Raw genomic sequence first — 25,671 nt, forward strand, 5'->3', positions numbered from 1 at the left:
TACTACACGTACAGACTATGCATCACAAAGCACAGGACCAGCACATACAAGGAACAGTGTAGAAGGGTGTGGATAAAACACCTGACAGAAGTCACAGCTTTTGGGTGAAAACTGATGAAGAAAGACCTTTAACAACACCAAGAAATTGCTTGTAAACTGTATACAATCGTAAGTACTTGTTAGTCCATGAACTGTAGGGACAATTATTTATACTGAGGTCAAATAGTTTGCATGTGATTGTTGGCCAGGCATACCTGCATGCATGCATGGAAAGTAGAGTTTAACTATACATGAAGTTACATAATACTCACAGAACCCCTTTCACACTAAAATGAAAATCCCACAATATATTCCCTACACTGTAGATACATGCAGCAGATTTATTTGACTTCAAGGGAACATGTACCCTACATGTACTTCTTAAACTACAGTTTTCACATGGTATAAATATATTTTAAAGGTTTTATTGACGCAAGGCGGTGTAATGTATGTAAGAGCCTAATTGTGACACCCTGTTCCCAGAATGGTCAGTCCAATTCTCACCCCCCCCCCCCCCCCCCCCCCCGCACACACAATGAATTAATTAGGGAATAACAGTGCGAGGACCCGGTCTTCACTGCTTGGTAATGAACGACCTGGTGGCTGGGCCGCTGTTAACGGACCATTGATAAATACTTCTTTAAAGAAATAAACGGCTACAATTTTCAAAATTTTGTGACTCTTCTCGTGTAGAAACTTCCAGACATGTTGAGGGGGCATATTTTAGCTTTTGATGGCTCCCGCCTCTTTCATGTGCTAATCACATTACTGAGAATTTGAGACAGGTGACTTTGTATAAGAATGGTTTGTTAAACGCCCTCAGTGGGGTCAAAGGAGGCAGACGATTGGACGATAGCTGTTCTTTGCGCGTTAAAAACATGCGCAGCAGTGTAGCGTCCCTGTCGTAGCAAGTTGCGTAAATGCAAGGGGTAATACATTTCAGATACGTACGCACATGTGCCAATAAAATAAGATGAATAACCTAACCCTGTGATTTGCCAAAAGCACAGACACTAGTTGTACACAATGTATGCTGGTGTAGTGGCCATTTATTCAAAATTTCCAGAGCCATTCATTTATCAATGCGTAAATTATGCACTAAATGTGTAAGAATACTGTATCTTGTGCAACAGTCACCTGAAGTCATTTTGATAGTGATAAATACAACATCAGATAATATGAGTAGATTTAATACTAACAATGAACTGACCCTTTTGTATTAACAGGGAAAGATCGTAAAATCAAAGATGGCTGCCAGTATCACAGTCCATTCAGTGCTTGATAAGATCAGTAAGGATCATCTAGAATGTCCAATATGCACCAATCGCTTCATCAATCCAACAATGCTAGACTGTCTACACAGCTTCTGCTTCACATGCCTCAAGGAGCTTCACCAACAAGATCCTAACAACTCCATCCTACTGTGTCCTCTGTGCAGAAAGAAAACAACACTAGAAGACAACAAGGTTGAAAGTCTACCTAAGGACTTTAAACTCAATGCCCTGGTGGATGAGTTTACTGTTCAGGAGCAACTCATGGAGGGTCATGGGTCAGAGGTCAAATGTCAAGCCTGTGAAAGAGATCATATGGCTGTTTCCAGATGTATTGACTGTGACAATTTTATTTGTCAAGAATGTCAACAGGCACATCAGCATTTTGCTATTTTGAAATCACATCAAATCTATGCACTTGCTCAACTGCAATCAGGTGTAGTAACCTACCGCAGTAAGATCAGGGAGTACATTCCAAAGTGTGGCAAGCACAGTGATCAGACTCTGAACATCTACTGCAACACATGCCAGAAGTTAGAATGCACAACATGTACTGTTCTTGATCATGGAAATCCAAAGCATGACCTTATTGGCATACCTGAGGCTTTAGACAAATGCAAACAGGAAGTCGCAGAGCTGGTTGCAAAAGCTGAGAAGTGCAAGGTGGATATTCAAACTGCCATGGAACAAGCCAGTGAGTCTCGCAAGAAACTGGAATCTTCATATGCTGAAACCAATATGAAAATCTCCCAGAAGGCTGCCAAGGAGAGAGCAAAGATCACAGAAGAGGAAAAGCAGCTGAAGCAAGAGGCAGAGAGTGTTTACAAAGACAGAGTCCAGACATTTGAAACTGCAGAGGCAACCAATACAAAAGAAGTGACCCAGGTAGAGCACAAGCTGGGTGAAGTGAATCAGTTCATGACCCAAGCAAGCTCTCATGAGATTATGGATTTCAAGCTGAAACTTATAAACAATCTCGATGAACTAACTAAGAAACAAGGTGAGATTGTGTCTGACAGGTTTTCCTTTCTTGAGTTTGAAGAAGGTGAAAGGTCAGTGGGAAGACTGGTGCTGGAAGATGAGCAACAAGCTAAAGCAGAGGCTCAGGCCAAGGAACATGAAACAATCCATACAAAACAGGAGTGGAAACTGAAGGAAAGTGTTAGTAAAATTGGGAACACAATATTTAAGTTGGCGAAATCGGTTGCAGCTTTCTCCGACAATGAAATAGTAGTACTAGATACAACACACAATGCATTGTTTTCATTAAAACCTCAATTAGCAGCAGACAAATCACAATCTACTCACTGCCTACAAAGATTAAAAGTCACAGGACTTACTAAACCAACAGCACTCACTGTGGACAATAATGATCACCTGTATGTGATTGACAATAGAGAAGTCAAGGTTTTTAACAGGAAATATATGCTCCATCATCAGTTCCAGCTAAGTGGGAGAAAGCTCTCCCCATCATGCCTTGCAGTGGATGAAAACAATCTCATAGCAGTGGGTTATTCACAAGGGCTAATCTCACTCTACAACCCTGATGGATCACTCATCAGAACATTCTCTACTCCAGTAAATGTAGAATATTGTACTTTATACAATGAGAGGATTATCTTCAACAGTAGAACAGATGATCCAGATTTACACTTAGTTGATTATCAGGGTGGAAAGGTGTTCTCAGTAGATATTTTTCAGTCTGAAGAATCCTATGGTTTGTGCTGTGATAAAGATGGATGTATCTTTGTTGCTCAATTTAATGAGACAACAGAAAACAATAGAATATGGCAGTACAGTCCCGATGGCAAGTACATTGGATGTGTCATTGAGGATTGTGGTTATGCCTTTGACATCACATTCACACCATCTGGCAATCTTGTAGTGGCAGCAAAAACATCAGTAAACATCTTCCAAGTTGTTTCCCGGTACAGTAAGACCTCACATTGTAACATGCTAAAGTGAACACACCAAAGCAACTGAACCATTAATATCATAGCATGCACATTATGCTAGTTCATGTTGTAGCTTTGGTGTTACCAGTAGTGAACACTTTAGATTCATCAGAGAATCTGGACAATTAATTTTCTAATCCTGAATACAACCTTGAAGAGCATCCACAATCTCAAATGTCCAGCCAAAGGCAAAGGAGGCAATATGGCATGATGTACATTACGTTGTTTCAAAACAAAAAGGTTGTAAATCTCCTAATTTACTGTTAACGTTAACCGCTTGCGAAAATGTTTTTACAAAATCAATGGAGGTTGAAGGAACACGTTGCCTTGGATCGGACGAGTTGGTCTATAAAAAGCGATTGTATCCGTTTGTTATAGAAATGCATATGGTTGGAAAGATGTTTTAAAAGTAGAATACAATGATCCACATAACTTTGCCTAGAAATCGCATGGTTTTGCTTTGCGAACTAACACGGTCAGCTATTTATGGGAGTCAACAAAATTTTGACTCCCATTAATGGCTGATGGTGTTAGTCGACGAAGTTTGTGTGGATCATTGTATTCTACCTTTACAACATCTTTCTACCCATGCATTTCATAACAAACCGTTACAAACGCTTTTCAAAGACCAACTCAACCGCTCAAAGGCAGCGTGTAAGATATTATGTTGTTCCACTTTTATGCCAGACAGAAATTTGTTGAGGAATCACGTTGAGATACAAGATGAACTGTAGAAATAAAATCAATAACCAAAAATGACCTTGTTGCACCATGGTCGCACGGACACAAACAATTTCATCAGTGGACCATACTTCAAATACATGTAGCAAGAGTTATTGCTTCTTATTCATTTATTCACACTTTGCAGATATGTTCTTTTATATTACATCTCTTGCTTGTTCTGTTTTCTGGTTGGCTGAAACACGCTCACGTGCATGAGATTTACTCCACCAGGAACTAGACCCGCATTGAGACATCGTGTGCGTACGTTTTGCAGGAAATAGTTCCATGAGTGGGCAATAGACTTATAATTTTTGACTGGTTACAGCGCCCTCTCTTGACATGAACCATGGACTAGCATCTAAAAAACTGAATGTGGGGAAATTAATGCATTCCTTTTATTGCGGAATGGCCTTTGATTTAATTGCCCATGTATTAATCAGGAATTAAAACAGTTTCGTAAGCCCTTGACAAGTTTTAGACCTAAGGTGTTATAAAACACGTATGAACTGGCATAAATCGGTAAATAGTGCAAATCCATCTCACCTTGGATGATTGACCAGAAGAGGAACCGTCTCAGGAACAAAGTCCCTCGTCTGGTCAGAGTCCCTTGGAGGAACAGGCAGTTTGCACTACATGTATTTACCTCATTGCCAGACATGTATAATAACACAATAAATGGCTTCTAATGCCCACACTTTATCTTAACAACACTGTATAATGTAAATCAACATGCATTAAATGGCACTGATGTTCAATAAGGTCACATTTATTCAAATTAATATAGGTTTTCGTTTTAGGATTATGTCAAATGTAATGTTGCGTCATACGATTTAGCAAACTAATCAGTCAATTTATCAATTCATCAAAGCAGCATTCAAATTTGCAGACGCTTCTTGAGGCGTGTGTGTCACGCAAAAGAATGACGATACGCTAATTTGAACAGAGTGCTAAAGGAATTTGACTCGACTCAAAACAAAATTGAATGGCCAACTTCTGAATTTGTAACGCAGTAACAACCGGAGAGGCAAAACAGCTTTAATTCAAACGCATGAAAATGAAATTGATTGCTCATTTGCCGAATTTGACCAAGAAAACCTATAGTAATTTCTTTTTTTCTACACTGTATGCCTGTTAATGGAAATCAAAAAATGTACTCGCTCACTGTTTAAATAAACTGATGATCATTGTTATTTTATTTTACTACTATAGTTTTTATATTTTCCATTTGCTTGTACAATAAATTAAGACTGAACACACTTCACCTCTATCATCTGCACTCACAGGCCTGTTTGTTTCGTTTTTGAAAGGGCAAGGGCACCAAGGCATTTTCTCCTTGGTAAAGGGAACCCGTCTCATCATTAGCCAGGAGAAATTTGAGGTCATGCACAGTGTGTACTTTGTATGTAAACAAAGCCTGGCTCTTACTTCCTGTGAATGCGAATGAGAAGCGACTTTTGACGACACAGGCTGTTTTCCCAGCGAATGTTTCGCAGGAGTTGAGCACAAATCAACTGACTCAAATTATCCGTTGCGAATTCGTGACGTCAAAAATTGTATCGCATTCGCAGGAAGAATACTGTGAAACGGTTTGGAATAGTGCAAGCTGCGTACAGGTGCAGAAAGTTGTGCAGGTGGAAATGTAACGCATCACGGTGACGTGTGATAAGCGTGTCCATCCGTACCCCAATTAACACACCTGATGGAGGGCAAGGGGGGGGGGGGTCGCTTTGAGGCAATCTGCCACGTCTTAGGGCCTTGTCGTATGAGGCAACTTTAACAGGCAACTTGGAGGCAGCCAACAAAGGAGGGTGCACCAACTTAATAAACTCCCAAAGCGACCAATGCTAAAAGCGACCAATATTCAAAAATATTCACAAAATATATATAGTCTCTCAGACTCTTGAAAACATACATTTCCAGACAACTAAGCTTTGTGATTTTTGATGGAAATGATGCTGAGTTCCCTTGATGGGAAGATTATCTAAGCAAACTAAACAACAAACAAACAAACAAACAAGTAAACAAGCCTACAAACAACAAACCCTTTTTATTTTACTATCACTATATCAGCAATATTCTAGACCACAAAACTGTATAATTACTACTGGACATAAAGTGTACAATAAGTGCATAAATTCCTTGATTCTTTATTCTTGATGGCACCATGCAGCATGAGATCATTTGTATGTCACAATAAATGTTAAAATCGTTTTTTTTTGCAATATCTGACAACAGACGGCTTAAGAAAGATTTTGTTTGGTTTATAGTAATGTAACAACGCACAATGAGTTGTCAGTGGTCACTGATCCATTTAAACACTAAAGGAAACCCAACACAAACACACATTGTACTTTGTACACTCACTTGTAAAACAGTTGTCATGGTTATGGGCTACTATAAATACAGGCCTGGAATGTCATCTTTGAGAGGGCAAGGCAGTTTTCATTTTGCAAAAGGCATTCCATTGAAAAGTTTACGGGTGAACCTACATGTATTGAAGAGGCACCAAGGCCAACAACAGAGGCAATACATACATGTATATAGATGCTACATTATGTATGGCCTCTGCAGCCTCCCTGGTGTATTTCAGGTCTGTGTATGTGTACACAATAGGTGTAATTGTACTGTATACATGTAGAAAGTGACACTTGAAGGTGACATCATGGATCTATAAATAGAAAAGGGGATTTTTTTTTCCAGGGAGTGATGAGCAATATAATGCCAACTTTACAGTGTACATGGTACTACACGTACAGACTATGCATCACAAAGCACAGGACCAGCACATACAAGGAACAGTGTAGAAGGGTGTGGATAAAACACCTGACAGAAGTCACAGCTTTTGGGTGAAAACTGATGGAGAAAGACCTCCAACAACACCAAGAAATTGCTTGTAAACTGTATACAATCGTAAGTACTTGTTAGTCCATGAACTGTAGGGACAATTATTTAGACTGAGGTCAAATAGTTTGCATGTGATTGTTGGCCAGGCATACCTGCATGCATACATAAAAAGTAGAGTTTATTTATACATGAAGTTACATAATACTCACAGAACCCCTTTCACACTAAAATGAAAATCCCACAATATATTCCCTACACTGTAAATACATGTAGCAGATTTATTTGACTTCAAGGGAACATGTACCCTACATGTACTTCTTAAACTACAGTTTTCACATGGTATAAATATATTTTAAAGGCTTTACTGACGCAAGGCGGTGTAATCTACATGTAAGAGCCTAATTGTGACACCCTGTTCCCAGAATGGTCAGTCCAATTCTCACCCTCACCCCCCCCCCCCACACGCACAATGAATTAATTAGGGAATAACAGTGCAAGGACCCTGTCTTCACTGCTTGGTAATGAACGACCTGGTGGCTGGGCCGCTGTTAACGGACCATTGATAAATACTTCTTTAAAGAAATAAACGGCTACAATTTTCAAAATTTTGTGACTCTTCTCGTGTAGAAACTTCCAGACATGTTGAGGGGGCATATTTTAGCTTTTGATGGCTCCCGCCTCTTTCATGCGCTTATCACATTACTGAAAATTTGAGACAGGTGACTTTGTATAAGAATGTTTTGTTAAACGCCCTCAGTGGGGTCAAAGGAGGCAGACGATTGGACGATAGCTGTTCTTTGCACGTTAAAAACATGCGCAGCAGTGTAGCGTCCCTGTCGTAGCAAGTTGCGTAAATGCAAGGGGTAATACATTTCAGATACGTACGCACATGTGCCAATAAAATAAGATGAATAACCTAACCCTGTGATTTGCCAAAAGCACAGACACTAGTTGTACACAATGTATGCTGGCAGCCCTGATACTTCACGATGGCAACGACGGCAATTGCCGTCGTTGCCCCTACCGATTGCCGCAATGCCCTTCAAAAACCCAATTTTTCACGGCAATGATTGCCGTGCCCTTTTCTCATCACTGCCGCCGTGCCCTTCCTCCCGAAAACAAATTATATTCAACGTTGTCAAAGTTCGAAAATAAGCCAAAAAGTCCCGATGTCTGTGTAAATTTCACGCAACGAAATAGACCCCAATTTCACGCACGTAAGGCATAGGAGCAGATTTCAGGCCCGTTAGTCGTTGTTCTTTGCGTGCGACAAAAAAATACTCGAAACATCGAACGCTAGAGGGCGTTTCAGAACAGAGCAATAGCGTGAGACTAAACGCCCTCTACTGGTAAAATTATGCGAACCAGCGCTAAACGCCTTGAGAAAAAGACTCGACGTGTCTTTGCATGCTGGGATAGTGGTTTTCCCCATGCTTGGTACATGTGATGTACCATCATGTACAGCATAGGCGTCGCGCACCGCATGCATTTATTCTGTCAACATCGTGTCAAAATGGAGCAGTTACGTGGGAATTTTAGCGTCTCTACGAAAAACCACACAACGTGCATGACCAATAGTAGGATTACGTAGGATCAAACATTATTTATTGTGTATTGTAAGTAGTTGTTCTTTATTTTGTTGAATTAGATGAATGCTTTCTTTTTTCATTGGGTAAAATGGAAAAATTGGAAGAACTATTTTTTACAGGCAACTCGGAGGTTTTTTTTCAAACTGCCGTCGTGCCCTTCGCAACTTTTTATGATTGCCGTGATGCCCTTCCAAATTTTTGAAAATTGCCTTGGTGCCCTAAATTTTTACAAAAAGTCAAGGCAAAACTGCCGTGCCCCTTAAAAGCCGAAGTATCAGGGCTGTGCTGGTGTAGTGGCCATTTATTCAAAATTTCCAGATCCATTCATTTATCAATGCGTAAATTATGCACTAAATGTGTAAGAATACTGTATCTTGTGCAACAGTCACCTGAAGTCATTTTGATAGTGATAAATACAACATCAGATAATATGAGTAGATTTAATACTAACAATGAACTGACCCTTTTGTATTAACAGGGAAAGATCGTAAAATCAAAGATGGCTGCCAGTATCACAGTCCATTCAGTGCTTGATAAGATCAGTAAGGATCATCTAGAATGTCCAATATGCACCAATCGCTTCATCAATCCAACAATGCTAGACTGTCTACACAGCTTCTGCTTCACATGCCTCAAGGAGCTTCACCAACAAGATCCTAACAACTCCATCCTACTGTGTCCTCTGTGCAGAAAGAAAACAACACTAGAAGACAACAAGGTTGAAAGTCTACCTAAGGACTTTAAACTCAATGCCCTGGTGGATGAGTTTACTGTTCAGGAGCAACTCATGGAGGGTCATGGGTCAGAGGTCAAATGTCAAGCCTGTGAAAGGGATCATATGGCTGTTTCCAGATGTATTGACTGTGACAATTTTATTTGTCAAGAATGTCAACAGGCACATCAGCATTTTGCTATTTTGAAATCACATCAAATCTATGCACTTGCTCAACTGCAATCAGGTGTAGTAACCTATCGCAGTAAGATCAGGGAGTACATTCCAAAGTGTGGCAAGCACAGTGATCAGACTCTGAACATCTACTGCAACACATGCCAGAAGTTAGAATGCACAACATGTACTGTTCTTGATCATGGAAATCCAAAGCATGACCTTATTGGCATACCTGAGGCTTTAGACAAATGCAAACAGGAAGTCGCAGAGCTGGTTGCAAAAGCTGAGAAGTGCAAGGTGGATATTCAAACTGCCATGGAACAAGCCAGTGAGTCTCGCAAGAAACTGGAATCTTCATATGCTGAAACCAATATGAAAATCTCCCAGAAGGCTGCCAAGGAGAGAGCAAAGATCACTGAAGAGGAAAATCAGCTGAAGCAAGAGGCAGAGAGTGTTTACAAAGACAGAGTCCAGACATTTGAAACTGTAGAGGCAACCAACACAAAAGAAGTGACCCAGGTAGAGCACAAGCTGGGTGAAGTGAATCAGTTCATGACCCAAGCAAGCTCTCATGAGATTCTGGATTTCAAGCTGAAACTTATAAACAATCTTGAGGAACTGACTAAGAATCAAGGTGAGATTGTGTCTGACAGGTTTTCCTTTCTTGAGTTTGAAGAAGGTGAAAGGTCAGTGGGAAGACTGGTGCTGGAAGATAAGCAACAAGCTAAAGCAGAGGCTCAGGCCAAGGAACATGAAACAATCCATACAAAACAGGAGTGGAAACTGAAGGAAAGTGTTTTTAAGTGGGCGAATTCGGTTGCAGCTTTCTCCGACAATGAATTAGTAGTACAAGATACAACACACAATTCATTGTTTGCATTAAAACCTCAATTAGCAGCAGACAAATCACAATCTGCTCACTGCCCACAAAGATTAAAAGTCACAGGACTTACTAAACCAACAGCACTCACTGTGGACAATAATGATCACCTGTATGTGATTGAAGATCTAGAAGTCAAGGTTTTTAACAGGAAATATATGCTCCATCATCAGTTCCAGCTAAGTGAGAGAATGCTCTCCCCATCATGCCTTGCAGTGGATGAAAACAATCTCATAGCAGTGGGTTATTTACCAGGGCTAATCTCACTCTACAACCCTGATGGATCACTCATCAGAACATTCTCTACTCCAGTACAGGTAGACTATTTGACTTTATACAAGGAGAGGATTATCTACAGCAGTAGATATGATACACATTTACACTCAGTTGAATATAAGGGTGTAAAGGTGTTCTCAGTAGATACTGATCAGTCTGAAAAATCCTATGGTTTGTGCTGTGATAAAGATGGAAGTATCTTTGTTGCTCAATATAATGGGACAACAGAAAACAATAGAATATGTCAGTACAGTCCTGATGGCAAGTACATTGGATGTGTCATTGAGGATTGTGGTAATGCCTATGACATCACATTCACACCATCTGGCAACCTTGTAGTAGCAGCATACACATCAGTAAAAATCTACCAAGTTGTTTCCCCAGTATAGTAAGACCTCACCTTGTAACATGCTAAAGTGAACGAACCAAAACAACTAAAACAATAATATCATAGCAAGCACATTACCCTAGTTCATGTACATTGTACCTTTGGTTTTGCTGGAAGTAACGGTTTGAATACCTTGTATTTGATTTATTAAAGAATCTGGACAATTAATTTCCTAATCCTGAATACAACCTTGAAGAGCATCCACAATCTCAGATGTCTGAAGCCAAAGGCAAAGGAGGCAATATGGCTCTATGTACATAAACGTTGTTTCAGAACAAAAATGGTGTAAATCTCCTAAATTACTGTTTACGTGAAATGCTTGTGAAGATATTTTTTTAAAAAATCAATGGAGGTTGAAGGAACACGTTGCCTTGGATCGGACGAGTTGGTCTATAAAAAGCGTTTGTAACTGTTTGTTATAAAATGCATTTGGTTGGAAAGATGTTTTAAAGGTAGAATACAATGATCCACACAAATTTGCCTCGAAATTGCGTGGTTTTCCTTTTACTTTGCGAACTAACACGGTCGGCCATTTATGGGAGTAAATATTTGACTCCCATTGGCCGACCGTGTTAGTCGTCGAGGTAAAAGGAAAACTGGCAATTTCGTGGCATGTTTGTGTGGATCATTGTATTCTACTTTTACAACATCTTATGCTTTTTATAACAAATGGTTACAAACGCTTTTCAAAGACCAACTCGACCGCTCAAAGGCAACGTGTTCCTATAAGATATTATGTTGTTCCACTGTGACTTTTATGACAGATACAAATTTGTTGAGGAATCACGATTAGATACAAGATGAACTGTACAAATATACTCAATAACCCAAAATTACCTTGTTGCACCATGGTCGCATGGACACAACAATTTCATCAGTGAAGCAGATTATTATGTACTTTTATATTACACCTCTTGCTAGTTCTGTTTTCTGTTTGGCTGAAACACGGTCACATGCATGAGATTTACGCCACCAGGAACTAGACCCACATTGAGACATCGTGTGTACGCTTTGCAGGAAATAGTTCCATGTGTGGGCAATAGACTTATAATTTTTGACTGGTTACAGCGCCCTCTCTTGACATGAACCATGGACTAGCAACTAAAAAGTTTCTTTCTTATTTCACATTTTTGACCCAAGGTGTTATAAAACAAATTATGGACTGGCACATTATGGACTGGCACATTATGGACTGGCCTTATTCAGTAAATAGTGTACGTCTATTCCTGTGAGTGACCAGAGGAGGGACCTATTTCCCTCAGCCTTCAGCCTTAGGAAATAGGTCCCTCTCATGGTCACTCAAAGTCCCTTGGAGGAATAGACATGCAATATTTACCTCATTGCCAGTCAACAAGTGTTCAATAACATGTGAATGGCTTATAATGTAGCACATACAAGGACCAGCACATACAAGGAACAGTGTAGAAGGGTGTGGATAAAACACCTGACAGAAGTCACAGCTTTTGGGTGAAAACTGATGGAGAAAGACCTCCAACAACACCAAGAAATTGCTTGTAAACTGTATACAATCGTAAGTACTTGTTAGTCCATGAACTGTAGGGACAATTATTTAGACTGAGGTCAAATAGTTTGCATGTGATTGTTGGCCAGGCATACCTGCATGCATACATAAAAAGTAGAGTTTAATTATACATGAAGTTACATAATACTCACAGAACCCCTTTCACACTAAAATGAAAATCCCACAATATATTCCCTACACTGTAAATACATGTAGCAGATTTATTTGACTTCAAGGGAACATGTACCCTACATGTACTTCTTAAACTACAGTTTTCACATGGTATAAATATATTTTAAAGGCTTTACTGACGCAAGGCGGTGTAATCTACATGTAAGAGCCTAATTGTGACACCCTGTTCCCAGAATGGTCAGTCCAATTCTCACCCTCACCCCCCCCCCCCCACACGCACAATGAATTAATTAGGGAATAACAGTGCAAGGACCCGGTCTTCACTGCTTGGTAATGAACGACCTGGTGGCTGGGCCGCTGTTAACGGACCATTGATAAATACTTCTTTAAAGAAATAAACGGCTACAATTTTCAAAATTTTGTGACTCTTCTCGTGTAGAAACTTCCAGACATGTTGAGGGGGCATATTTTAGCTTTTGATGGCTCCCGCCTCTTTCATGCGCTTATCACATTACTGAAAATTTGAGACAGGTGACTTTGTATAAGAATGTTTTGTTAAACGCCCTCAGTGGGGTCAAAGGAGGCAGACGATTGGACGATAGCTGTTCTTTGCACGTTAAAAACATGCGCAGCAGTGTAGCGTCCCTGTCGTAGCAAGTTGCGTAAATGCAAGGGGTAATACATTTCAGATACGTACGCACATGTGCCAATAAAATAAGATGAATAACCTAACCCTGTGATTTGCCAAAAGCACAGACACTAGTTGTACACAATGTATGCTGGCAGCCCTGATACTTCACGATGGCAACGACGGCAATTGCCGTCGTTGCCCCTACCGATTGCCGCAATGCCCTTCAAAAACCCAATTTTTCACGGCAATGATTGCCGTGCCCTTTTCTCATCACTGCCGCCGTGCCCTTCCTCCCGAAAACAAATTATATTCAACGTTGTCAAAGTTCGAAAATAAGCCAAAAAGTCCCGATGTCTGTGTAAATTTCACGCAACGAAATAGACCCCAATTTCACGCACGTAAGGCATAGGAGCAGATTTCAGGCCCGTTAGTCGTTGTTCTTTGCGTGCGACAAAAAAATACTCGAAACATCGAACGCTAGAGGGCGTTTCAGAACAGAGCAATAGCGTGAGACTAAACGCCCTCTAGTGGTAAAATTATGCGAACCAGCGCTAAACGCCTTGAGAAAAAGACTCGACGTGTCTTTGCATGCTGGGATAGTGGTTTTCCCCATGCTTGGTACATGTGATGTACCATCATGTACAGCATAGGCGTCGCGCACCGCATGCATTTATTCTGTCAACATCGTGTCAAAATGGAGCAGTTACGTGGGAATTTTAGCGTCTCTACGAAAAACCACACAACGTGCATGACCAATAGTAGGATTACGTAGGATCAAACATTATTTATTGTGTATTGTAAGTAGTTGTTCTTTATTTTGTTGAATTAGATGAATGCTTTCTTTTTTCATTGGGTAAAATGGAAAAATTGGAAGAACTATTTTTTACAGGCAACTCGGAGGTTTTTTTTCAAACTGCCGTCGTGCCCTTCGCAACTTTTTATGATTGCCGTGATGCCCTTCCAAATTTTTGAAAATTGCCTTGGTGCCCTAAATTTTTACAAAAAGTCAAGGCAAAACTGCCGTGCCCCTTAAAAGCCGAAGTATCAGGGCTGTGCTGGTGTAGTGGCCATTTATTCAAAATTTCCAGAGCCATTCATTTATCAATGCGTAAATTATGCACTAAATGTGTAAGAATACTGTATCTTGTGCAACAGTCACCTGAAGTCATTTTGATAGTGATAAATACAACATCAGATAATATGAGTAGATTTAATACTAACAATGAACTGACCCTTTTGTATTAACAGGGAAAGATCGTAAAATCAAAGATGGCTGCCAGTATCACAGACCATTCAGTGCTTGATAAGATCAGTAAGGATCATCTAGAATGTCCAATATGCACCAATCGCTTCATCAATCCAACAATGCTAGACTGTCTACACAGCTTCTGCTTCACATGCCTCAAGGAGCTTCACCAACAAGATCCTAACAACTCCATCCTACTGTGTCCTCTGTGCAGAAAGAAAACAACACTAGAAGACAACAAGGTTGAAAGTCTACCTAAGGACTTTAAACTCAATGCCCTGGTGGATGAGTTTACTGTTCAGGAGCAACTCATGGAGGGTCATGGGTCAGAGGTCAAATGTCAAGCCTGTGAAAGGGATCATATGGCTGTTTCCAGATGTATTGACTGTGACAATTTTATTTGTCAAGAATGTCAACAGGCACATCAGCATTTTGCTATTTTGAAATCACATCAAATCTATGCACTTGCTCAACTGCAATCAGGTGTAGTAACCTATCGCAGTAAGATCAGGGAGTACATTCCAAAGTGTGGCAAGCACAGTGATCAGACTCTGAACATCTACTGCAACACATGCCAGAAGTTAGAATGCACAACATGTACTGTTCTTGATCATGGAAATCCAAAGCATGACCTTATTGGCATACCTGAGGCTTTAGACAAATGCAAACAGGAAGTCGCAGAGCTGGTTGCAAAAGCTGAGAAGTGCAAGGTGGATATTCAAACTGCCATGGAACAAGCCAGTGAGTCTCGCAAGAAACTGGAATCTTCATATGCTGAAACCAATATGAAAATCTCCCAGAAGGCTGCCAAGGAGAGAGCAAAGATCACTGAAGAGGAAAATCAGCTGAAGCAAGAGGCAGAGAGTGTTTACAAAGACAGAGTCCAGACATTTGAAACTGTAGAGGCAACCAACACAAAAGAAGTGACCCAGGTAGAGCACAAGCTGGGTGAAGTGAATCAGTTCATGACCCAAGCAAGCTCTCATGAGATTCTGGATTTCAAGCTGAAACTTATAAACAATCTTGAGGAACTGACTAAGAATCAAGGTGAGATTGTGTCTGACAGGTTTTCCTTTCTTGAGTTTGAAGAAGGTGAAAGGTCAGTGGGAAGACTGGTGCTGGAAGATAAGCAACAAGCTAAAGCAGAGGCTCAGGCCAAGGAACATGAAACAATCCATACAAAACAGGAGTGGAAACTGAAGGAAAGTGTTTTTAAGTGGGCGAATTCGGTTGCAGCTTTCTCCGACAATGAATTAGTAGTACAAGATACAACACACAATTCATTGTTTGCATTAAAACCTCAATTAGCAGCAGACAAATCACAATCTGCTCACTGCCCACAAAGATTAAAAGTCACAGGACTTACTAAACCAACAGCACTCACTGTGGACAATAATGATCACCTGTATGTGATTGAAGATCTAGAAGTCAAGGTTTTTAACAGGAAATATATGCTCCATCATCAGTTCCAGCTAAGTGAGAGAATGCTCTCCCCATCATGCCTTGCAGTGGATGAAAACAATCTCATAGCAGTGGGTTATTTACCAGGGCTAATCTCACTCTACAACCCTGATGGATCACTCATCAGAACATTCTCTACTCCAGTACAGGTAGACTATTTGACTTTATACAAGGAGAGGATTATCTACAGCAGTAGATATGATACACATTTACACTCAGTTGAATATAAGGGTGTAAAGGTGTTCTCAGTAGATACTGATCAGTCTGAAAAATCCTATGGTTTGTGCTGTGATAAAGATGGAAGTATCTTTGTTGCTCAATATAATGGGACAACAGAAAACAATAGAATATGTCAGTACAGTCCTGATGGCAAGTACATTGGATGTGTCATTGAGGATTGTGGTAATGCCTATGACATCACATTCACACCATCTGGCAACCTTGTAGTAGCAGCATACACATCAGTAAAAATCTACCAAGTTGTTTCCCCAGTATAGTAAGACCTCACCTTGTAACATGCTAAAGTGAACGAACCAAAACAACTAAAACAATAATATCATAGCAAGCACATTACCCTAGTTCATGTACATTGTACCTTTGGTTTTGCTGGAAGTAACGGTTTGAATACCTTGTATTTGATTTATTAAAGAATCTGGACAATTAATTTCCTAATCCTGAATACAACCTTGAAGAGCATCCACAATCTCAGATGTCTGAAGCCAAAGGCAAAGGAGGCAATATGGCTCTATGTACATAAACGTTGTTTCAGAACAAAAATGGTGTAAATCTCCTAAATTACTGTTTACGTGAAATGCTTGTGAAGATATTTTTTTAAAAAATCAATGGAGGTTGAAGGAACACGTTGCCTTGGATCGGACGAGTTGGTCTATAAAAAGCGTTTGTAACTGTTTGTTATAAAATGCATTTGGTTGGAAAGATGTTTTAAAGGTAGAATACAATGATCCACACAAATTTGCCTCGAAATTGCGTGGTTTTCCTTTTACTTTGCGAACTAACACGGTCGGCCATTTATGGGAGTAAATATTTGACTCCCATTGGCCGACCGTGTTAGTCGTCGAGGTAAAAGGAAAACTGGCAATTTCGTGGCATGTTTGTGTGGATCATTGTATTCTACTTTTACAACATCTTATGCTTTTTATAACAAATGGTTACAAACGCTTTTCAAAGACCAACTCGACCGCTCAAAGGCAACGTGTTCCTATAAGATATTATGTTGTTCCACTGTGACTTTTATGACAGATACAAATTTGTTGAGGAATCACGATTAGATACAAGATGAACTGTACAAATATACTCAATAACCCAAAATTACCTTGTTGCACCATGGTCGCATGGACACAACAATTTCATCAGTGAAGCAGATTATTATGTACTTTTATATTACACCTCTTGCTAGTTCTGTTTTCTGGTTGGCTGAAACACGGTCACATGCATGAGATTTACGCCACCAGGAACTAGACCCACATTGAGACATCGTGTGTACGCTTTGCAGGAAATAGTTCCATGTGTGGGCAATAGACTTATAATTTTTGACTGGTTACAGCGCCCTCTCTTGACATGAACCATGGACTAGCAACTAAAAAGTTTCTTTCTTATTTCACATTTTTGACCCAAGGTGTTATAAAACAAATTATGGACTGGCACATTATGGACTGGCACATTATGGACTGGCCTTATTCAGTAAATAGTGTACGTCTATTCCTGTGAGTGACCAGAGGAGGGACCTATTTCCCTCAGCCTTCAGCCTTAGGAAATAGGTCCCTCTCCTGGTCACTCAAAGTCCCTTGGAGGAATAGACATGCAATATTTACCTCATTGCCAGTCAACAAGTGTTCAATAACATGTGAATGGCTTATAATGTACAATATAGTTCAACATGCACTAAAAGGCATGGTTGGTCAATAAGGTCACTTTCATATTAATAGTTATTTTTTATTTTTAATGCCTGTAAATGGGAATCAGAATGTACTAAAACTACTGTTTACATAAACTGATGATTATTGTAAATTTTCTTTTACTACTATTATTATATTAAAACATTCTATTTTGCTTGTACAATAAATTGTGACTAAAACACAATTCATCTCTATAATCTGCTCTCACAGACCTGTTCACTTCGTTTTTGAAAAGGGCAAGGGCACCAAGGCATTTCTCCTTGGTAAGGGCACCATTAGCCAGGAGAAATTTTAGGTCATGCACAGTGTGGGATGTACTTTGTGTATGAAAAGCCCGGCTCGTATATTGTACTTTCTGCGAATGTGAAGCGAATTTTGACGTCGCAAGCTGTTTTCATGTTTTCATATTATTATGTTTCGCGTTGAGCAGGCGTTTCGGAGGCAACTGACACAAAATTACTCGTTGTGAATTTGTGACGTCAAAATTTGTATCGCATTCACAGGAATGTACATATGTATGAACCGGGCTTTATACCACAGAATACTGTGAAACGGTTAGGGATAGTGCAAGCTGCTCACATCTGTGCAGAAATTGTGCAGGTGAAAATGTCATGCATCACGGTGATGTGTGATGAGCGTGTCCATCCGCACCCAAATTAACACACCAGAGGGAGGGCAAGGGGGGGGGGGGGGCACTTTGAGGCAATCTGACACGTCTTACGACCTTGTCGCACGAGGCAACTTTTACAGGCAATTATAGATGGAGACCAAGGACAAAACAGACACGGGAAAGTAAAAGGTCTTCACAGGGGAATTCTAAAGACTGGGCCCGTGCTCTACACAAGAAATTTTTTATGTAAAATGTATGGGAAACTTGTGCAGGGACAAAGGATAGAACAAAAGCACGCTCTTGAAAACAAACATTTCAAGACGATTAAGCTTACAGAATTTTGGTGGGAATAGAATATGCTGAGTTCCCTTGATGGGAAAATTATCTATAGCAAACTAAACAACAAATAAACAAGTAAACAAGCCTACAAACACCAAACCCTTTTTATTTTACTATCACTACATCAGCAATATTCTAGACCACAAAACTGTCTAATTACATACAGACAAAAAGTGTTGGACATAAAGTGTACAATAAGTGCATAAATTCCTTGATTTTATATTCTTGATGGCACCATGCAGCATGAGATCATTTGTATGTCACAATAAATGTTTATTAATCGTAAAACAAAAAAATATCTGACAACAGAAAGATTTTGTTTTGTTTATAGTAATGTACCAACGCACAATGAGTTGTCAGTAGTCACTTATCCATTAAAACACTAATGGAAACCCAACACAAACACACATTGTACTTTGTACACTCACTTGTAAAACAGTTGTCATGGTTATGGGTTACTATAAATACAGGCCTGGAATGTCATCTTTGAGAGGGCAAGGCCCTTTTCATTTTGTAAAAGTCACTTCCATTCCATTCCACAGGAACCTTTTATTTGAAAGGGGCACCAAGGCTAAGACTAGAGAGCAGTAGATGCTATGGCCTCCATAGCCCTTCCAGGTCTGTGTACACGATAGGCGTAATTGTATTGTATACTGTACATGTATACTACACTTGACGGTGACATCATTGGATCTATAAATAGAAAGGGGAATTTTCTTTCAGGGAGTGATGAGCAATAATGCCAACTACACGTACAGTGTACATGGTACTATGGACTAGTGCATCACACAGACCCAGCATTAACAGTGTGTACAGTAAGCCATAGGAGGTTGTGGATAAAACACCAGACAGAAGTCACAGCTTATTTGTTTGGTGATGAAGAAAGACCTCAAGGAACACCAAGAAATTGCTTGTAAACTGTATACAATCGTAAGTACTTGTTAGTCCATGAACTGTAGGGACAATTATTTATACTGAGGTCAAAATGGTTTGCATGTGATTGACAAAGGTACAATCACACTGACTGCTACATGCATGAAAAGTATAATTGTGGATTTTCTGTTCAACTTTAGTTATCTTTAGAACCCTTTACACATGTATAAGCCCCTCTCACACAGGTTGTTCTAAAAAACCCCTCGACCCACGACCCTCCGACGTCCGCCCCGTGTTCGAAGAATGTCCCAATTCCAAATTCATAAAATTTCGCTTTACGGCCGAGAAAGAATTAAGTCCCCGATTTAGAATTCACAGTGTGTGATCCGCGGCGCCACTTCCTTCCACGACTAGGCTTGACTTCAAGTCTGAGACTGCGGTTATATTTATCTGCATCAGCTACACAGTATTGGGAGTATTTACTCTCCGCTTCCGCACGACAAGTGCACACCGATTGGGGACCCCAAACACATCCGTGTGGCCATTCGGTCGGTCGGGTCTACAACCTTGAGCTCCACTTAGAGCAACTAGTAGTACCATAGTACACAGGACGGGAGCGATCGGCCGGAAATGGGTCCGCCTGATCATCACGTAATGAGTTGGCCGTAATCGTACTCGGGTGGTAATTGCAGGTTTCCAGTTGGGATAATAATCTCGGATCGGCCAAGAGATACACGTGGAAATGCCGCAGTTTTTTATCTGTACATCATAATTGCCACAGGCCCGATCTCGGCAGCCAATCACGCGAAGTTTGCTTCGTGCATACTACGTGTCTCGTACGCTGTGTAGTTGTGATGTGCGAGGCATGGTAGTCGACGTCAGCATACAAAATTGTGTGCGTGATTGGCTGAGGTTGTGAACTGTGGCAATTTCGGTGTACAGAAAAAAAGATCGCACAAAAGTCGAAGGTCGAGGGGGTCGAGGGTTTTTTAGAACAACCCCTCTCACACGAAATGAATTTCCCAGAAAATTCCCTAGAAGATTTATTTGACCTTTTCACTCTTCAATTTCTAACCTGTGCAAGTCCCAGAACTGTTAGTCCGACCCCCCACCCCCCCCCCACACACACACCCCCACACACCGTATGTATAGATATGACATACTTAATGTGTAAGAACATGGTTGCATCACATTGTCTTTTGCAAAAGTACAGTCACCTGAGGTCAATTGACACGATGAAAGATACAAAATAAGTAGTCCTGGCGGCCTTACACTTTCGTAATGTACCTGTACTACAGTGACGCCCTTGATATCAGGGTCCATATCTGGGGGCGGAAATTTTTTAGAGCTTCATAATTCAAATCTTACCTGCAAGAAGCCACCAATTTCAACAGATTCACATTCCATAGCAGCATGCATTTTTCTGCGGTGGGTTTTGGTTGTCATACTGTATATTCTTCACAAGTTATGAAGCTTTGATAACTTTCCGCCCCAGAAACTGGCCCTAATATTTAGGTCTCTTTTTCTGTGTACAGAGCACAGTGGAAGAGTCCTATATAGGGCTACAATATGAGTAAATTACTAACAATACAATGAATTGACCTTTTTGTACCAACAGGCACGGCAGGGAAAGATCGTAACAAGCTAAAGTCAAAGATGGCTGCCAGTACCACAGTCCATTCAGTGCTTGATAAGATCAGTAAGGATCATCTAGAATGTCCAATATGCACCAATCGCTTCATCAACCCAACAATGCTAGACTGTCTACACAGCTTCTGCTTCACATGCCTCAAGGAGCTTCACCAACAAGATCCTAACAACTCCATCCTACTGTGTCCTCTGTGCAGAAAGAAAACAACACTAGAAGACAACAAGGTTGAAAGTCTACCTAAGGACTTTAAACTCAATGCCCTGGTGGATGAGTTTACTGTTCAGGAGCAACTCATGGAGGGTCATGGGTCAGAGGTCAAATGTCAAGCTTGTGAAAGAGATCATATGGCTGTTTCCAGATGTATTGACTGTGACAATTTTATTTGTCAAGAATGTCAACAGGCACATCAGCATTTTGCTATTTTGAAATCACATCAAATCTATGCACTTGCTCAACTGCAATCAGGTGTAGTAACCTATCGCAGTAAGATCAGGGAGTACATTCCAAAGTGTGGCAAGCACAGTGATCAGACTCTGAACATCTACTGCAACACATGCCAGAAGTTAGAATGCACAACATGTACTGTTCTTGATCATGGAAATCCAAAGCATGACCTTATTGGCATACCTGAGGCTTTAGACAAATGCAAACAGGAAGTCGCAGAGCTGGTTGCAAAAGCTGAGAAGTGCAAGGTGGATATTCAAACTGCCATGGAACAAGCCAGTGAGTCTCGCAAGAAACTGGAATCTTCATATGCTGAAACCAATATGAAAATCTCCCAGAAGGCTGCCAAGGAGAGAGCAAAGATCACAGAAGAGGAAAAGCAGCTGAAGCAAGAGGCAGAGAGTGTTTACAAAGACAGAGTCCAGACATTTGAAACTGCAGAGGCAACCAATACAAAAGAAGTGACCCAGGTAGAGCACAAGCTGGGTGAAGTGAATCAGTTCATGACCCAAGCAAGCTCTCATGAGATTATGGATTTCAAGCTGAAACTTATAAACAATCTCGATGAACTAACTAAGAAACAAGGTGAGATTGTGTCTGACAGGTTTTCCTTTCTTGAGTTTGAAGAAGGTGAAAGGTCAGTGGGAAGACTGGTGCTGGAAGATGAGCAACAAGCTAAAGCAGAGGCTCAGGCCAAGGAACATGAAACAATCCATACAAAACAAAAGTGGAAACTGAAAGAAAGTTTCAGTCAACTTGGCTTCACACAATTTGCTATGAAAAGGTTTGTTGCAGCTTTCTCCGACAGTGAAATAGTAGTATTACATGTAGATATAGACCACAATTCATTGTTTGCATTGAAACCTCAAGTAGCAGCAGACACATCCCAGTCTACTCACTGCCCACAAAGATTAAAACTAAAAGGTCTTTCTGAACCATCAGCACTCACTGTGGACAATAATGATCACCTGTATGTAATTGACAATCTAGAAGTCAAGGTCTTTAACAGGAAATATATGCTCATTCATCAGTTTCAACTAAGTGAGAGAAAGTTCTCCCCATCATGCCTTGCAGTGGATGAAAACAATCTCATAGCAGTGGGTTATTCACAAGGGCTAATCTCACTCTACAACCCTGATGGATCACTCATCAGAACATTCTCTACTCCAGTAAAGGTATACTATTTGACTTTATACAATGAGAGGATTATCAACAGTAGTACAGATGATCGACATTTACACTTAGTTGATTATCAGGGTGGAAAGGTGTTCTCAGTAGATATTGATCAGTCTGAAGAATCCTTTGGTTTGTGCTGTGATAAAGATGGATGTATCTTTGTTGCTCAATATAATGAGACAACACATAACAATAGAATAAGTCAGTACAGTCCCGATGGCAAGTACATTGGATGTGTCATTGAGGATTGTGGTGATGCCTATGACATCACATTCACACCATCTGGCAATCTTGTAGTGGCAGCAAAAACATCAGTAAACATCTTCCAAGTTGTTTCCCGGTACAGTAAGACCTCACATTGTAACATGCTAAAGTGAACACACCAAAGCAACTGAACCATTAATATCATAGCATGCCAATTATGCTAGTTCATGTTGTAGCTTTGGTGTTACCAGAAGTGAACACTTTAGATTTATCAGAGAATCTGGACAATTAATTTTCTAATCCTGAATACAACCTTGAAGAGCATCCACAATCTCAAATGTCCAGCCAAAGGCAAAGGAGGCAATATGGCATTATGTACATTACGTTGTTTCAAAACAAAAAGGTTGTAAATCTCCTAATTTACTGTTAACGTTAACCGCTTGCGAAAATGTTTTTACAAAATCAATGGAGGTTGAAGGAACACGTTGCCTTGGATCGGACGAGTTGGTCTATAAAAAGCGATTGTATCCGTTTGTTATAGAAATGCATGTGGTTGGAAAGATGTTTTAAAAGTAGAATGCAATGATCCACATAAATTTGCCTAGAAATTGCATGGTTTTGCTTTTACTTTGCGAACTAACACGGTCAGCTATTTATGGGAGTCAACAAAATTTTGACTCCCATTAATGGCTGATGGTGTTAGTCGACGAAGTTTGTGTGGATCATTGTATTCTACTTTTACAACATCTTTCTACCCATGCATTTCATAACAAACCGTTACAAACGCTTTTCAAAGACCAACTCAACCGCTCAAAGGCAGCGTGTAAGATATTATGTTGTTCCACTTTTATGCCAGACAGAAATTTGTTGAGGAATCACGTTGAGATACAAGATGAACTGTAGAAATAAAATCAATAACCAAAAATGACCTTGTTGCACCATGGTCGCACGGACACAAACAATTTCATCAGTGGACCATACTTCAAATACATGTAGCAAGAGTTATTGCTTCTAATTCATTTATTCACACTTTGCAGATATGTACTTTTATATTACATCTCTTGCTTGTTCTGTTTTCTGGTTGGCTGAAACACGCTCACGTGCATGAGATTTACTCCACCAGGAACTAGACCCGCATTGAGACATCGTGTGCGTACGTTTTGCAGGAAATAGTTCCATGAGTGGGCAATAGACTTATAATTTTTTACTGGTTACAGCGCCTTCACTTGACATGAACCATGGACTAGCATCTAAAAAACTGAATGCGGGGAAATGCATTCCTTTTATTGCGGAATGGCCTTTGATTTAATTGCCCATGTGTTAATCAGGAGTTAAAACAGTTTCGTAAGCCCTTGACAAGTTTTAGACCTAAGGTGTTATAAAACACATATGAACTGGCATAAATCGGTAAATAGTGCAAATCCATCTCACCTTGGATGATTGACCAGAAGAGGAACCGTCTCAGGAACAAAGTCCCTCGTCTGGTCAGAGTCCCTTGGAGGAACAGGCAGTTTGCACTACATGTATTTACCTCATTGCCAGACATGTATAATAACACAATAAATGGCTTCTAATGCCCACACTTTATCTTAACAACACTGTATAATGTAAATCAACATGCATTAAATGGCACTGATGTTCAATAAGGTCACATTTATTCAAATTAATATAGGTTTTCTTTTTAAGATTATGTCAAATGTAATGTTGCGTCATTCGATTTAGCAAAATAATAAGTCAATTTATCAATTCATTAAAGTAGCATTCAAATTTGCAGACGCTTCTTGAGGCGTGTGTGTCATGCAAAAGAATGACGATACGCTAAATTGAACAGAGTGCTAAAGGAATTTGACTCGACTCAAAACGAAATTGAACGGCCAACTTCTGAATTTGAAACGCAGTAACAACCGGAGAGGCAAAATAGCTTTAATTCAAACGCATGAAAATGAAATTGATTCCTCATTTGCCGAATTTGACCAAGAAAACCTATAGTAATTTCTTTTTTTCTACACTGTATGCCTGTTAATGGAAATCAGAAAATGTACTCGCTCATTGTTTAAATAAACTGATGATTATTGTTATTTTATTTTACTACTATAGTTTTTATATTTTCCATTTTGCTTGTAAAATAAATTAAGACTGAACACACTTCACCTCTATCATCTGCACTCACAGGCCTGTTTGTTTGGTTTTTGAAAGGACAAGGGCACCAAGGCATTTTCTTCGTGGTAAAGGGAACCCATCTCATCATTAGCCAGGAGAAATTTGAGGTTATGCACAGTGTGTACTTTGTATAAACAAAGCCTGGCTCTTACTTCCTGTGAATGCAAATGAGAAGCGAATTTTGACGACACAGGCTGTTTTCCCAGCGAATGTTTCGCAGGAGTTGAGCACAAATCAACTGACTCAAATTATCCGTTGCGAATTCGTGACGTCAAAAATTGTATCGCATTCGCAGGAAGAATACTGTGAAACGGTATGGAATAGTGCAAGCTGCGTACAGGTGCAGAAAGTTGTGCAGGTGGAAATGTAACGCATCACGGTCACGTGTGATAAGCGTGTCCATCCGTACCCCAATTAACACACCTGATGGAGGGCAAGGGGGGGGGGGGTCG

At 40.1% G+C, this 25,671-nt stretch overlaps 5 protein-coding genes across 5 annotated transcripts in view; all 5 read left to right on the top strand.

Moving 5' to 3' along the window:
• LOC117290202 (E3 ubiquitin-protein ligase TRIM71-like) lies at nt 1-23,232 on the top strand. The gene is made up of 2 exons (XM_033771459.1): nt 1-168; nt 21,212-23,232. Exon 2 carries the CDS (start codon nt 21,241-21,243, stop codon nt 23,230-23,232), a length of 1,992 nt encoding a protein of 663 aa, XP_033627350.1. The 5' UTR covers nt 1-168; nt 21,212-21,240.
• LOC117290199 (tripartite motif-containing protein 55-like) lies at nt 118-3,275 on the top strand. The gene is made up of 2 exons (XM_033771457.1): nt 118-172; nt 1,278-3,275. Exon 2 carries the CDS (start codon nt 1,287-1,289, stop codon nt 3,273-3,275), a length of 1,989 nt encoding a protein of 662 aa, XP_033627348.1. The 5' UTR covers nt 118-172; nt 1,278-1,286.
• On the top strand, nt 6,733-11,230 carry LOC117290688. The gene is made up of 2 exons (XM_033772209.1): nt 6,733-6,898; nt 8,900-11,230. Exons 1-2 carry the CDS (start codon nt 6,845-6,847, stop codon nt 10,853-10,855), a joined length of 2,010 nt encoding a protein of 669 aa, XP_033628100.1. The 5' UTR covers nt 6,733-6,844; the 3' UTR covers nt 10,856-11,230.
• Nucleotides 14,409-16,343, top strand: LOC117290201 (E3 ubiquitin-protein ligase TRIM33-like). The gene has a single exon (XM_033771458.1). It carries the CDS (start codon nt 14,409-14,411, stop codon nt 16,341-16,343), a length of 1,935 nt encoding a protein of 644 aa, XP_033627349.1.
• The window catches only part of LOC117290690 (E3 ubiquitin-protein ligase TRIM33-like), an 8,268-nt gene continuing 5,321 nt past the window's right edge, over nt 22,725-25,671 (top strand). Inside the window, exon 1 of the mRNA XM_033772211.1 lies at nt 22,725-22,854. The gene's annotated coding sequence lies outside the window, so the exon portion shown is untranslated. The remainder of the gene's footprint in view (nt 22,855-25,671) is intronic.

Source organism: Asterias rubens, chromosome 5, assembly GCF_902459465.1.
Source record: "Asterias rubens chromosome 5, eAstRub1.3, whole genome shotgun sequence".
Taxonomy (NCBI): domain Eukaryota; kingdom Metazoa; phylum Echinodermata; class Asteroidea; order Forcipulatida; family Asteriidae; genus Asterias; species Asterias rubens.